This window comes from Tamandua tetradactyla, chromosome X (genome assembly GCF_023851605.1).
Source record: "Tamandua tetradactyla isolate mTamTet1 chromosome X, mTamTet1.pri, whole genome shotgun sequence".
NCBI lineage: Eukaryota > Metazoa > Chordata > Mammalia > Pilosa > Myrmecophagidae > Tamandua > Tamandua tetradactyla.
This window is the reverse complement of record NC_135353.1, coordinates 23,900,958-23,915,574: the sequence shown is the minus strand read 5'-3', so window position 1 is coordinate 23,915,574 and position 14,617 is coordinate 23,900,958. Positions and strand designations below refer to the sequence as shown.

The 14,617-nt window shown below is 41.8% G+C and overlaps 1 protein-coding gene across 6 annotated transcripts in view; it reads left to right on the top strand.

The window, feature by feature from the left end:
- The first annotated feature begins 656 nt into the window (after positions 1–656).
- INTS6L (integrator complex subunit 6 like) overlaps positions 657–14,617 on the top strand; it is a 61,639-nt gene continuing 47,678 nt past the window's right edge. For 5 of the 6 annotated variants that reach the window (XM_077145219.1, XM_077145222.1, XM_077145223.1 and 2 more), the window contains exons 1-2: positions 657–1,151; positions 1,312–1,389. In XM_077145219.1, coding sequence (XP_077001334.1) covers positions 1,041–1,151; positions 1,312–1,389 — 189 coding nt within the window. In that variant the 5' untranslated portion in view covers positions 657–1,040. The remainder of the gene's footprint in view (positions 1,152–1,311; positions 1,390–14,617) is intronic. The other variant, XM_077145220.1, reaches the window with a different exon arrangement.

The window sequence follows — 14,617 nt, the reverse complement described above, 5'->3', positions numbered from 1 at the left end:
AGTTTGGCAAACCTCCTATGTGCACACTGTCTTCCACTGTGCAGATACAACAGTGGGTGGAACTATCAAAGGCAGATCAATACTTCAAAATGCTCAATGAGACTGAAGAAACCTGTGCATACAAAAGCCAGTTTGGGTAACTGCATTTAAACTGTGAAGTTTCCTTCCTAAGTAGATATATGTGGAATGCAAAGCCAGCAACGGACTACAAATACTGATAGGGGCTGGGAGGAGATCTAAAGAAAGACCATTAGAAGCAGGTCTTGCCAGGAAAGTGGTTTGCAACTTCAAAAATGTTTTGGTCTTATCCACTCGCACGATTGACTGGTTGCGGTTTGCAAAAACATATTTTGTGCTGCCGGTCAAAGCATCTGTACTCTACAGCTGTGGCTCAAATTCACTCTTCCTTTGGAATCTTTGACAAGCAAGAGAAACTCCACCCAAACCACCGGAACTAACCATCCTAACAGCTTCCAAGCCCTTTATAGGAGAATCCTAAGGAGGGTCCTTAACTTTTCCACTTACCCCCCGCCTGGGTTCAAACTTCAACTCCCAGGGTTCGCCCAGGCCCCGCCCCTTGTCCTGTCATCTAATGAATATGCAAATACCACATAATTGGCAGCCAATGGCGCGTTCTGGTCACATGGTGCCCATGGTAGGTGAGCGGACTGAAGTTGTGGGTCGGGGAACAGAGACGGCTCTCAGTCTGGAGCGAGTGCTCGAGTGAGCAGGGACGGATGCTCCCGCGGCAGTCCCGGCGGCGGCTGCGGAGGCAGTAGAGGTGGCAGGAGAGGAGAGGAAGGGGCAGGGCCCCAGGGCTACACTCGCTCCCACTTTCAAGTTCCCTAGGAGGGAGGGGAGCTGGGGCTGCAGAAGGAGGAGGCCAGGAGCAGTCCAGTCCGTCCGGTTCCATCACCCCTTCTTCCTCTTGCTCCCTGCCTCCCGGCTCTGCGAGAGTTGAGGGTTAGGGTCGTGGGACCCAGCAGTGAGGACAAGCGGGCCAGGAGAGTGGGGAGCCGGAGCCAGGGGTGCGAGGGAAGATGCCCATCCTGCTGTTCCTCATAGACACGTCCGCCTCTATGAACCAGCGCACTGACCTGGGCACCTCCTATCTGGACATTGCCAAAGGCGCTGTGGAGTTATTTTTGAAGGTAAAGGGAGGGGAGAGGAGAGATGGGGAGAGCTCCTGAGGGACGGAGGGTGGATTTAGGTGCTTCTGTAACGTTCGTATCACACCCCCACCCCCCCCACCCCCCACCCCCGCCTCCCTCGTTCCCTCCGCGGTTCCCTCGGTCATCCCTCGCCCCGCAGCTGCGCGCCCGGGACCCGGCCAGCCGCGGAGACAGGTACATGCTGGTAACCTATGACGAGCCTCCGTACTGCATCAAGGTAAAGGGGCCATCGAAGGCGGGTGGGATGGGCGACAAGCGGGAGCAAATCGGCCGAGGCTGCTTACCCCCCTTTCCTCCGCCCGCAGCAGTCCTGCGTCGCCTGGCGGGGAGCGGGTGGGTGGGTGCGTGGGAGGGGGTTGGCTAGGGCGGGCGGAGTGGTGCGGTAGGCGGCTTCCAGTCGCTGCTGCCCTTGGGGCCGGGGAGTGGGGCCGGGGGAGGGGCAGTCCCCGGGGTGAAGCCGCAGGAGGGCCGAACGGGTGGCGGCGACAAGCGCCGCCGCCTCGGAAGATGGCGGACATTTTGCTTTTGTATGAGCCAGCGAGAGGGAGACTGAGGGCACTGCTGAGATGGAAAGGAGGGAGGGGAGGGAGAGGAGGGAGGGCCCCGAGACCCGCAGGGAGGCGACGAGGCGAGTCTGCCCCTTCGGCGCGCCCAGCACGCGGCTGGGGGTTGGGGGGGGCAGGCAGAGCCCGCGACTCCGCCCCGAGTTGCCGGCGGATCCGCGCGCGGGCTTTCCTGGAGCCTCAGCTCCTCCTCTCTTACTCCCTCCCGCCACCCCGCTGTCCTCCCTGCTCCCCCTTTCCTCCCGCTCCCCTCCCCTTCCTGCTGAGAGCGTGGCAGCGGCCGCCAGCGGCCCTAAAAGCCTCCCCCGCCGCTTTCCCACCTCCGTTGTCTCTAACCCAGCCGCCCGCCCCCACCCAATCGAAAGTCTGCGCGCTGAGCCAGCCGCCCAGAGCCCCAAGCCCCGAAGAAAGTCTTTTTATTTCTTCTCCGGAATTGGTCTGCTTCAGCTCCCCACTCAGTTACCTTAGCTACTGTTAGTTTCATTGGCGATTCCAGCGAAGCAAGACGGGGGAGGAGGCGGGGACCCGAGGCAGCCGGAAGCCGAGTCGGAACCCACTCAGGGCAAGAACTTTCCAGGGCCCTGACCTACCTGTTTTATATCGTGAAGTAGGTTTGCGTAAGCCACGTGGGGATTTGTTCCAGCAAAAGAAATAAAAGGAAGGCGAGGACTCGACTGTGCACAGTTCTTATAGTCAATTTCGATGATTTCATTTACAGGATTATGACCTACTGGAGAAAAGTGGGGAGGCTTTAACTTCTGTGGGGTAATTAACAATTCATGGTCCTATGGTGAGGAAATGAACAACTGCTTTGGCGTCCCCAGCCAGCTAAAATAACAGCTCAAATTATTAGATCAACGTGCATAAGAGTCCTGCTAGGATAGTTGAAATTTAAAAAGTTACCACAATTCTTAACTGTTTTTGCTGCAAGTCATTTTTCCCAGAATTTTCTTAAGTATGCTAGGGAGTTGCATTCTGGCTGCGTTTTAATCCGTTTCAGTAGCCTGAAGTGTTTTAATGAATGGAGCTTACCAAATTGCCCAGTCGCCCAGTGTGCCTTCAGAAATAAGAAAACCGAAGGCAGGCGTTAATTTTGTAACTTGTATCTTCAGGTTAACATTTTCATCAGTAGGTTCCCCTTTAAAATGTTCTGCATTCAATGCATTGTTTTCAGTTTTGGATTTTTCCGTTTAGAACAATGGAGTAAGTAGACATCTTTCAAAATGTCGTAAGCTTTTAAAACTGTCGGTTTCCCAAAAGGGTGTGCCTATATTTTCCACACAGAAAAGCAGATGTTTGCACGTCCTAAGTCTGAATGTCTACACCCTTTGACTACTAACACTTACAGATAAAAACCCACCATTTGCAATGTGGCCATTGGAAGTCTTGCACCTTAATTTGAAGTAGCAAGAAGGATAAACTACGAAGTAGTCCCTTTTTGCTCTTAAAAGGAACAGCTTGTTCAACATTTTTCGGAGTGCCAAGATGAACAGTAAATGAATTTTTTTCTCTTTAAATACTGTTTTGACCTATAAAACTTACACAGCAGTATTTACAGAATCTTGGAAAAGAAAAAAAAGTGTCACACCACTTCAACAACCCTCATTGCATCTTTTTACATGGCACCGTAACCACAGTGTACATCCTACTTTGTATTGGGCTTTTCACACCTATTTTATCCCATGAATTATTCCACGTTGCCACATAGTCTTCATACTTAGAATTTTTAGTGGCTGTGAAATTCATCATGGGATTTTAAAGGGTCGGAGCAGTTTTATGAAAAGGGGAAAAGTTGGATTTTGTTTTCAGTGGAGATTTCGTCTATTGGCTCTATTTATCCTGTCATCTCATATACTACATTTTTTTAAAGCAAAAAAAAATTTTTTCTTCCAAGTTGATCATTATTTTATTTTCTTATTTAGGTCAGGTATGGAGAGACGCTTTGTAAAATAGTTTAATTATTAATCATTAGTTATCGTCTCAGTCTTTATGCTTTTCCAAAATTATTGAGGCTTTCATTTTAATCTTATATTAATCTTACCTTTGCTGGGAAATGGTTTATGCTCTTAATGATGTTCTTGTCATTTTGGTCTCTATACTTGAGTCACTAATGATATGCCATATTTCTAGGTAGCCTTTTCTTTTCCTGGGGCTTTCAGCCACTTCCTCCTGCCCACCGCACCCCCCTCAGCATGTGATAACTATTTGTTCTTTTGCATTTAGGATCTAGCCAGTTTGGAGGGTGTTACATTTTAGAACATCTGGTGAATTATTTTTTTCAAAATTTAGAAAAGTCTTTCACTTGCTAATAGCTTGGAGACATCAATGTCTCTCCTGTCACTCTGATTATCAAATAAGTTTTCTTCAATTGTCAGCAGGCATCCTAGTTACTACTTCAAACTTCACTCTTTATGAGGCTCCTGAGGTCCTTTCAGCAACCTGATGTAGGATGGGGTTTTATTTGTAGCTTATTTTTCTGCCGAATGATGTGAAGGGTAGTTTTCAATTTCTCTAATGTGGGAAGGCCATTGTTTATCGTTTCTCACAATAACTGCTCATTGCTCAGATCTTGGTTATAACCAACTCTAAACACTGCAAAATGAATTTTAGTTTTTACTAGAGGATTCCTTTCTATGGAACAAGCATGAGTTGTGAATTTGGTTGGGAGTTTTGTTTCTAATAGGCATGTAACTATTCCCAGTATATCCACTTACAGGCCCTGACAATAAATCTTGTGAAAACTTACTGTGACTGGAATTTTTCACTTTTGTACACTGTTGAGCATATGAATATAGTATTTCACTGAAGACTTAGTAACATTTTACTGCATACCCCTCTAGAACATGGCTATGTGCTCTTTTCAAATTAGTCATACCTGTTACTTGCAGGCAGCTTTGCATGGGTGGAATTAAATTTGATTTGGGGACCATATAAAAAAGCATATGAAATGCAAGCATTGTGAGCTACATCTGTTTCAAGTGTTGCTTTGTAGACAAGTTTTGCATATAGTGTTACAAGTGTTAACAGTACATTTTTACAAATGGTATTTTTAGTGTACACAGCTACAATGAAACCCTGTTTAATATTTTAACATTTCCAATGTATCTTTTTGAGCTTAATACATGCTTTATAAAAGTGTTTTATTTATCTAATAGCTCTTAATAGTCTTGGCTGAAGTTCTGCTGTCTTGTATGTTGTGTTTTGCTATGAATCATGACTTCCTTTTACTCAGAGAATAGGAAAGGTAAGCTTGTCAGCACTATTAACTCTGAGCAAACTGAAAGCATCAGGAAGAAAATGGGCCATTAGATTATCTTCCGAACTTATCTTCTGTTGAGAAGATAAGTGTTTATTTTAGTTAGGATGTAAATAGCAAAACAGTCTTATTGAAGTTATTTTCTTAAAATGATTTTTTGATTGAAGCAAATGCCTTTTTAACATAAAACCAAATCAGTTTTCTAGAGATCGCTGAAACACGTGTATAAATAGTGGCCAAAATTTTATTTTTATTTTATTTTTTCATAAATAGGAAGAGATAATCTTTCAGAAAAATAGCCTAAGTCTATAATTTGAAAAAATAAAATTTTCCTTTGAAAGTTGCTTTTTCACATCCTGTAGTTTTAGTTACTGGTATCTGCATGCCTTTATCAACATGTATCAGCAAAAGGCAGAATTTTGGTTAACCGACTTAGGAAGGAAACTTAAGCTTTAAAAAAAATGATCTGTATTCCAGACATTTATTGGAATTTTAACTAAGGAATGAGTTTTTCATATGCCTACAAATATATTTTATGGGCCTTACTTGGAAAATGAGTTTAAGGGAGAACCTGTCTTTGTAGTTAGGAAGTTAAGGAAGTGCTCTTGGGTGAAACAATTGCAACACATCATGGTCTGAGAGAGCCATCTTAGACAATGGAAGATGCTTTTAAAACTCAAAGTGCCACAAAAAAGTAATGCATCAACTTTTATTATGAATCGTTTTATCTGGAATCTTACTTCCTTTTTCACTTTCCTCATTGTCCATTTTAAGCATATGATGAGAATATTTTGAAAGAAGAAAAGAGGAGAGTTACTGGTAGATTAGATTTGCAAGCAAGGGAATAAGTGCAATCTTCCAACTAGAGACCAGCTAGAATATGACTGGGGAACACTGATAAAACTGTGAGGTCCCGTCTGTTCTGTATCCTAAATCTCTTTATCCATTAATTCTTGTTCAGTACTCCCTTGTTTCAACCTTCGTCATTTCTTACGTGGACCGTGGTTGCCACAGTCACTCAATTTGTCTCCTAATTCCAGCCTTACTCGCCATTTATTGTTCCCCCTCACTGACATCAAATTAATCATTCTTTAACTATAATACCACATACAACATAACATAACGCAACATGATGCAATACAGTTTAAAAATCATTTCCCTACAAAAATCCTCCAGTGGCTTCCCTTTACATACCAGCATAAATCCAAACTTCTTAGCCTGGCCTCTTAAGGCCCTTCACAATCTGGTCCTATCTTTCCTTTCCAACTTTGTCTCTCTGCTCTTTTCTCTTCTCATGGACCTCAGGCTCCAGCCACAATGACCCATTAGGCCCTCTTCTCAAATATGCAGTGCCTCTTGCTTCCATGTCATTATGTTTTTGCCCCCGCCTGGAACACACTTTGGTTGGCTTGACATGCCTCAGCTCTTCCTTTTAGTCTCAGAAGCCATTATCCCTCGCTGCCCCACTCCTGCACTAAACAGTATAACTCCATATGTGATCTCATAACACCTTGTCCATACCGTACCCATAGCATTTGGCAGGTAATTTAGTGATTAATTAGTGTTCATGGTGGCCTCCCTAATGTGAGCCCTTTATGGGCACATATTTGATCTTCTCTATGTTTGTATTCTATTGTATATATTGTATTCTCTGTATTTGTACCCCTAATACCTGAGGGAGTACCTATATTTTAGTAGGTACTAAATAAATAGGGGAAAATGTTGCAAACAATATACAAGTGTGAAAAGCCCCAGTATTTAGCTAAGGTTTTCCAGAGAAACAGAACAAAGTTTTATGAGAGGAATGGGTTTGTGACTGGGGATTGACAAGTCTGAATTCCACAGGGCAGATTGCAAGTTGAAAACTCCCATGAAGATGATGTTGAATTCCCCAGGAGAAGCAAGCTAGCTGAAGTAGAGATAAAATTTCTTCTTTCTGACTGATGAGATCTTCCGTTCTTGCTTTTAGGCCTCCAACTGATTGGATGAGGGTACCCTCTCATTGCTGAAGCCAATCTTCTTTGTTGAATGTAGATGCAATCAGTCCTAGATGCAATCAACTGACTAATGATTTAGATCCATCTGTGAAATAGCCTCATAGTAACATGAGGCCAGTGCTTGCTTGACTGAACTACTGAACATTGTATCCTAGCCAAGTTGATGCATGAATGTCATCCTCACAACCCCTCAACCCCCTTCCCCTTCAGTTTCCACTACTCTTCCCCAGACGGTGATTGCTCGGCACAATTTGACATGTCGGTTTAATGTTTATTTCAGATAGCATTTTCATTTAGGTTCAGACTTGTAATTTTTAGAAGATAAATGTAGACCCCCCTATCTTTTTTTTAAATTGAAATATAACAGTAAAATACATGAATCTTAATTTAACAACTGGAAGAATTTTTACACATTTATACAGTCATGCAACCATCACCTCATACCAAGATACAGACATTTGTATCACCCTCCCAGAAAGTGCCACAAGCTTCTTTGCAGTAACTATTTTCTACCCCCACCCTCTTCCCCTGCAGGTTTTGACTTGTATCTCCATTGTGGTGATATGATAAAAATGGTGTTTCTGGAATATTAGTCTGAAAATGGTTTGTAAAATGGATTAGAAAGGGGAGGAACCAGCTATGAGACTACTATAGAAATCTAGGCATTCATTCACCATGTGTTTATTGAGCACTCCTGGGCCAGGCTCTTACAGGGTCCTAAGGTGATAGTGAGAAAGACCTAGCCTGAGGGGAGACCAGAATAATAGAAATCATGGTCATAGCTCTCAAGGCTCTTAGAGGACAGTCATTGCAGAAAGGTAGCTTGGAGAAGGTGGGTAAAGGTATGGGAGGTATCAAGAGCCAGAAAAACTCTTAACCAAAGGACTGTGGATGAGAAAGCGAGGCAGCATGGGGCACTTTATGTGGTCAAGATTGTGACCAGATGAAACTGGATCACAAAAGTGCCTTGACACCCACAAACAAGCATTTGTATAATCTCTCCTGGGGTGACACAACCGTAAATTGGATTTGAAGAGAAATAGGGTAAGACTGTTGTCGTTGTGCACCCTTGATTGTTATTATGCAGAAGCATATATTGAGGTGGACCTGGCGGAGGGGGTAATGAAATGTGGGGGAACCCCAGAAGATAAAGTTGAAATCCATTCACTTTGCATTAGTGCCCAGAACTTTTGACATTGAGTTTGGGATTGGGGTGGGATGGATAGCAGAAAAATGGAACACAGAGAAGGAGAGGGCAAATGTCTTCCTTTTCAGTTTACTTTGTTTCAGGTAGATAATTAGAACTGCTCAGAAAGCAGGGTTCTCAATTTCAGAGTGTAGCTAAACATGGCAGCTGTTCCACATCTTTGGGAGAGATGTACTTTCCAGGGAACAGGATTGAAGAGGGGTGGGGATGAATAAGTGAGCCAACTGTTTTAATTTAAGCCCTTAAATGAAAAACTCTTATGTAAATGTGGCCTCTGCTCCCTTTTTACCAAGAGTGTAAATGAGAGATCCAGCCAGTCCATTTGTATGTGTAAATGGGAACTGGAACACATTACCTCCTGGATACAGAGTTCCAAATGGTGATTAGATTCCCAGACCTTCTTCCCCAGGAAAGCCTTTTTAACCCTTAATGTCAATTAAGCACAGAACTATTGTGTTTCTTATTGTTTCTACTGGGAAATGAATTTGGATTTCCAACTTGGTTTATTAAAAGCACTGTCCTTCCTCCCCTCTTGCTCATACCTCCGTGTGAACTGTGGTTCCGGTGAGGGGCACCCTAAAGGCTCCAGCAAAGGGGTGGAGGGCTGAATTAGTAGTGGGGTGGGGTAAGCATGGTTCTTCAAGCATACCAGTTATTTGTAATTTTAGATTTTCGACTATGTTTGCACTGTTCAGTACACTGGCCACAAGCCACGTGTGACGATTAAGCACTTGATATGTGGTTGGTCTGAATCAAGATGTGCTGTTGATGTAAATTAAACACTAGATTTTGGAGTTTGAGTATGAAAAAAAAAGAATATTAAATATCACATTAATAATCTTTATTGATTACAAGTAAAACATTATAGTATTTTGGGTATATTGGGCTAAATAAAATGCATTATTAAAATGAATTTTATCTGTTTCTTTTTACTTTATTAATGAGGCTACCTGAAAATGTGAAATTACATGTGTGCCTTGAACTATATTTCTATTAGACAGTGTTGGTATATATAATGTCTCAAAATATTTTATGATATTCATGTCCTAGAAATTGTTTCTGAAGGAGGATCCTGTTTCCTGAAGTTCTGTTTTAAGTGAACAACTGCACAAAGGACTCATTTATGCATGAAATGTTATCATACAGTTCAGAGTTGATGGGTTAATAACCCTTGGCCCTGGGGCAAAATATGAAAACATCCCATTCTTGTTTGTCTTGAAAGCCAGTTTGGTGGCTTAGAGTTTTGGATGCAATTGGTGATCTAACTGGTTAGGTTACAAGCTTTTTCCTGGTCTAAGTGCAATTGAATATATATATATATATATATATATATATATATATATATATATATATATATGAACTCCTTATATAGATGTAGGAATTCAGAATTCTGTTTGAGATATATGACCACCAGTGGCACTGATATTTCACACTTTTAGTGATATTGGAAGTATGTAACATGTTCCTTATTAGATTGACAGAGCCACTTTGCCCAAGAATTCTCAGGAACAGAGTTCAAGAAAAGCAGGATGAAGGATAAATTCTCTAGCTTGGCTTAGCGTTAAAACCCAACAAACAAAGAAAGGTTTGTATCGCTGCTGTCATTGAAGGCTTTATATGATGTTCTCTAGGGGAGTCTTTTTTTTTTCTCGCATGGGCAGGCACCAGGAATCGAACTGGGGTCTTAGGCATGGCAGCAAGAACTTTGCCTGCTGAGCCACCATGGCCCGCCCAGGGGGAGCCTTGTTTTAATCATGGGAAGTCATCAGTAGCAATGAAAAGGGGGGGAGGGGCATGTGACAAGAGGGCTCCCATGGTTCTAGCCATAATTAACATTCTTTAAGCTCTGTCCTGTTACTATAAGTTGCTATAATGGCTCCCATTTAAGGATTAAATACCAGTGTATAAATCTGTCTGTGTGAAAGTACAGATATGCCAGTAAATAGCATATATATGCAGTGGAACCATTTTATAGCCTTAGATTTGCCTCCTTCTAAAATCCATATTATAGTAATAAAGTTGTCTGGGTTTTATAGCATGCCCTGATATCCATGTATTTCAGATGTGATTTGACATATCTGCTTCTTTGTAATAATGAACTATATCAGAATGGTTTTCTAATAATAACAACTGACATTTATTGAATGACGCTTATGTACAGGGCAAGGTGCCAATGAATGTAAAATGCTTATTTCGTTTATCTTTTCAATGAGCCTATGTTGTGGATTCTATTATTATCCTCATTTGATAGATAAGGAGATGCGGGGTGGGGTGGTGGTAAGGAGGTGTGTGGTGTGTGTGGCCCAGAGAGGTTGAGTAACACAGCTGAAGAGTAACCCTGCCTGGATTCCAGAGGCTTAAGTAATTAAACCCTTCACTTTTCATGTCAATTGTAATGGATCATTCCTTTTACTAACTTCTCATTGTCATTTTCCCATCATGATATATGCCCTGAAGCCATCATTTTTTTTGACAGAACTTCCACACTATTATTTATAGCTGCTTTTAACATAATAGTGCTTGATATTATGGCAAGTGCTCAATAAATGAGAAGTATTACTGCTAGTATTACCATTTTTTACTATTTCTCTGACTGTTTCTAGATGAATATCATATTGCATTTATTTGTGAAACGTTTTTGCCTTTGGTGCCCCACAGTTATGCCCCTACTCAGGGACAGATGTGGAGTTGTTGAGACTTAGTTGATGGAAGCTTAAGATTGGGTGTGCATGCTGGGGGGTAGAGGGTGGGAACTGGTGAACTAGGCCGAGTTGGCCCTATTGGAGAGGAGTGGTAGGCTTGATAAGGCAATGGGGCAGACCTTGGCTATCTTGTGGTCACCAGAAATTGACATGCCATCTTCACTTTGTCAGTCTCCTGATAAATGTGTTTTTCTTTTCCCACTGGGGGCGAGGGGAGCATTCAATGGGCTTCACAGTAGCCATTTAGTTTCTTCTAATCCACAAACCATAGGAGAGGCAAGGTGGTTAAAAAGCCGATACTTGCCACACTGCCTTTCCAGAATTTAGTGTATCAGTCTGTGTTTCACTTGTTGGTGCAGTCTTCAATTCATCCAGATTATCCATTTTCCTCAAGCAACACCTTTGCTTAGCCTGATAGCTTTCTTATTCCTGTTTAGTTAGGTGCTCTGGGGTAGGGGAGTGGATTTCACAGAAGAAATCGAGGTGCTGCCAACCCAGGGCTCTTAACCAGAGAAAAGTTACATGAGGACTCTGGTGAAGATGTGCCAGACGTTCGTAGAAACAGTAGAGTTCTGTATTTTAAAACACATTCCCCTGATTGTGCTACTCATTCATGGCAGCTGCTCTTTCATTGTCTGTAACCTGTCCTGAATCTGGACTAGATCAATTAACTTAGTGCCAAGATCCTAACTCTGGACTTGAATACGTTTGAACAAAAGATCTAAAGTCACTTATGGTTCTGTAAGTAGGGAATAGTGTTATTGAGAAAAGTAGATACAATTTGTGAAGATTTTAGGATTTACTATATATAGCTACTTGTGCTAATTTGCTAATGGCTACATTTGAAACTCTTAATTACCCCTTCCTTCCAGAAACTTATTACCTCCTTTATCCTATTTCTTTCCCTCTCTCTCTGTGATAATTCTTTATTTACCTCCCAAATTCTTTTTCCTTGGTAAATGCGTCCTATGTTATTCATGATTTCAAATATTCCCTCTATGCTGATGCCTCTCCATCTTCAGCCCCTAACCCAAGCATCTGTTGTTGACGATAGGACCTCTCCACTTGGCAATCTATCCTGCCATCAGCTCAGTTAACAGAAGTCCAAAAGACCCACTTCTATCTCTAAAACCAATCCCCTCCCATATTCCCCATCTTCTAGTTACCCAGGATTGAGAAATAGACACTTTTTGCCTTTGCTTCTTTCCTTCCATCTTGTAGGCACTAAGGCCCATCAGTTATCCGTTTGAAATGTCTCTTATGTGTGCTTCTTCAACTCAGTTTCTCTTGCTGTCGCTTTAATCCGGGTCTTCTTGCTTTTACACTTTGACCACAGTGACAACCTTCTAAGTGGTCTCCCAAGTGCCTCCCAAATGCCTGCTATCCATCCACACCAACTGTGAACTTTCTAAAACAGCTGATTTCATCATATGGCTCCCCTTCTCACAAGCCTTGTGAGAAGCCCCGTACCTATGGGATCAAGTCTAAATTGCTCAGCCTGCCATTCAGAGCTCTCTGGTGTCTGTCCTCTGTGTCTGTTTAAACTTACTTCCTGTCATTTGCCGCACAGGAGCCCCTGCATTTCCTCCAGATTTGTCTCTTCTGCCCCCTGAGTGTGCCTCCTCTTTCCTGACACCAGCCCTTAGAACATCAATTAACTAAGGGAAAAGAGGAGACAGAGGAAAAGAGATACAGAGCCTGGGAAGCTGTAGGAAATGAAGTAAGCTGAAAGTAGTTAGCATTCCATTAAAAGTGTGACTTGAGGGGGAGGATGTAACAGTAGGTGCATAAAAAATGCTATTAGCTGATGATGAGAAGCTGCAGAAGGTAGGCAGGAAGGGAGCTGGAGTATGACATTTAGTGGTTGATTAGCCTGAACTAAACCAAGATGGTTTGATTTAAATTGGTCTGAAGTTGCCTGGAGGCACTGCCATTTAATAAGAAGCCCCAGTCTCTCTTTCTGTTTCTCTGTCTGCAGAAGAGAAACCACATGACTAAACAGCAGTAGAAAATGGGATTCTAGGGGGCATATGTCACCATTAATAGAGTCATGGGATTGGAAAGTTGGGTGTCCCTCTTGTGTTGTTTCTTGTAGGAAAATGCTGAAGCTGTGAGGAGCTAAGCTTTCCATTTTCCTTAAAAGCTTACTCATGTCTGGACATTGTAAACTCTGTTTCGTAGTGATGTTTTTGAGCTGTATAATGAAGAATATTTAGACTTTCTCTAGATACTGAAAATCAGATTTTAAAAAATGGTCATAGTACATACTGTCTGGTAGATTCTACCATCCACTTGTCATGTAAATATGGCAAGTTGTACGGCTTTAGTAGTTTCATAAAGACTGTTGGACTGAAAGGCAGGAGATGAGTTCTTATCCTGAATCTGCTACTGAAGACACATGACCCTGGGCAAGTCACTTAAACCTTTGATGGTATCAATTTTCTCATCTGTAAAATGAAGGGATTAGGCTAGATTATCTCCACTGTTCCTTCAGGAAAAGTACAGTAGAGAATTGGATAACTCAAAGGCTGGAAGTGGAATAATTGAGGCTTGGAAATCAGGGTGATTTCCAAATTATTTTTATTTCCCTATAGGGTAAATTTTAGAAAACAGTTCCTGGACACGCTCAGTGTGTGTTAGTACACATTTACATGTGTTAAATTCATGAATGTCACTCCATTTTATTGATGCCATTTCTGTTTGCTGCTTGCAGTTTGATGTTCAGGATAAACTCCTTTCAGTGGTTACCTCTGAAGAGTGGACTTGAGGGTTTGTGGAGGGATAGACAAACTGCATTTATGCTGGGATTCTTAAACATAGATGTGCGTGACTTTCTAATATAAAAAGGAGCTCATAATTTTAAAAAAAAATATTTTTTAGATGAGTCGGGAGGATGGAGATGCTATATGATCTTTAGAAAGTAAATTATGGCCAATCTGCTACTTCATCTATTCAACTCTTTCTGCAATGTTTAGGTGGCTTAATCTCACTCCCGTCCGTAAGTGTTTTTCCAAGGCCACCTATGTTAGTTTTTAATTTTGCATATGTATTCTTAAAGAGTTTCTCTTATTTAGGGCCCAAATCTAAGCAATTGAACATACATGATCTGTACAATCCAATTTTTTTCCCTGATAATACGTATTGGTCAATAGCTACTGTTGAAGTGGTCTGAGATGAGGAAAGAAAACGTCTTTGCAACTCCAAGATGTTTCTACTTCAGCCAACAGTGCGATTGACTCTTAGACAGAAGAGAAAAGTTTCTAAAATTCGATTTCCACATATTACCATCCATTGATGAAGATCAAATTTCTTTTGATCTTATTGAGCTCTCAAGTGAGCACAGAGGTGTGCTGATTCATAACTTTTTTCTAATTCGCTGGGGCAAGAAATGAAAATGCATAAATGTATTTTGCAAATATTTTTAGACTAGTCTTTATAGTTCCTTACTCACTTAAAAAAAAACAATAAAAATAAAACCTTATACTAAGTATTTTAAAGAGGCCAGTAATCCAAGATGGTGAGCTTTGCCAGTGAAATAAAAATGTGAACCGTTTTTTTGTCCAGTTTAATTAAAAATATGTGGTCCTGAAAAACGATTCAACAGGTCACAGACTGTCAAATAAGTTTGTGCAATATATTAAGGGGTCAATTTCTTAAGAACTTTTTTAAAAAGTAAAAGACTCATGTAAAGCCGGTGCACTGGTGGCTCAGTGGCAGAAT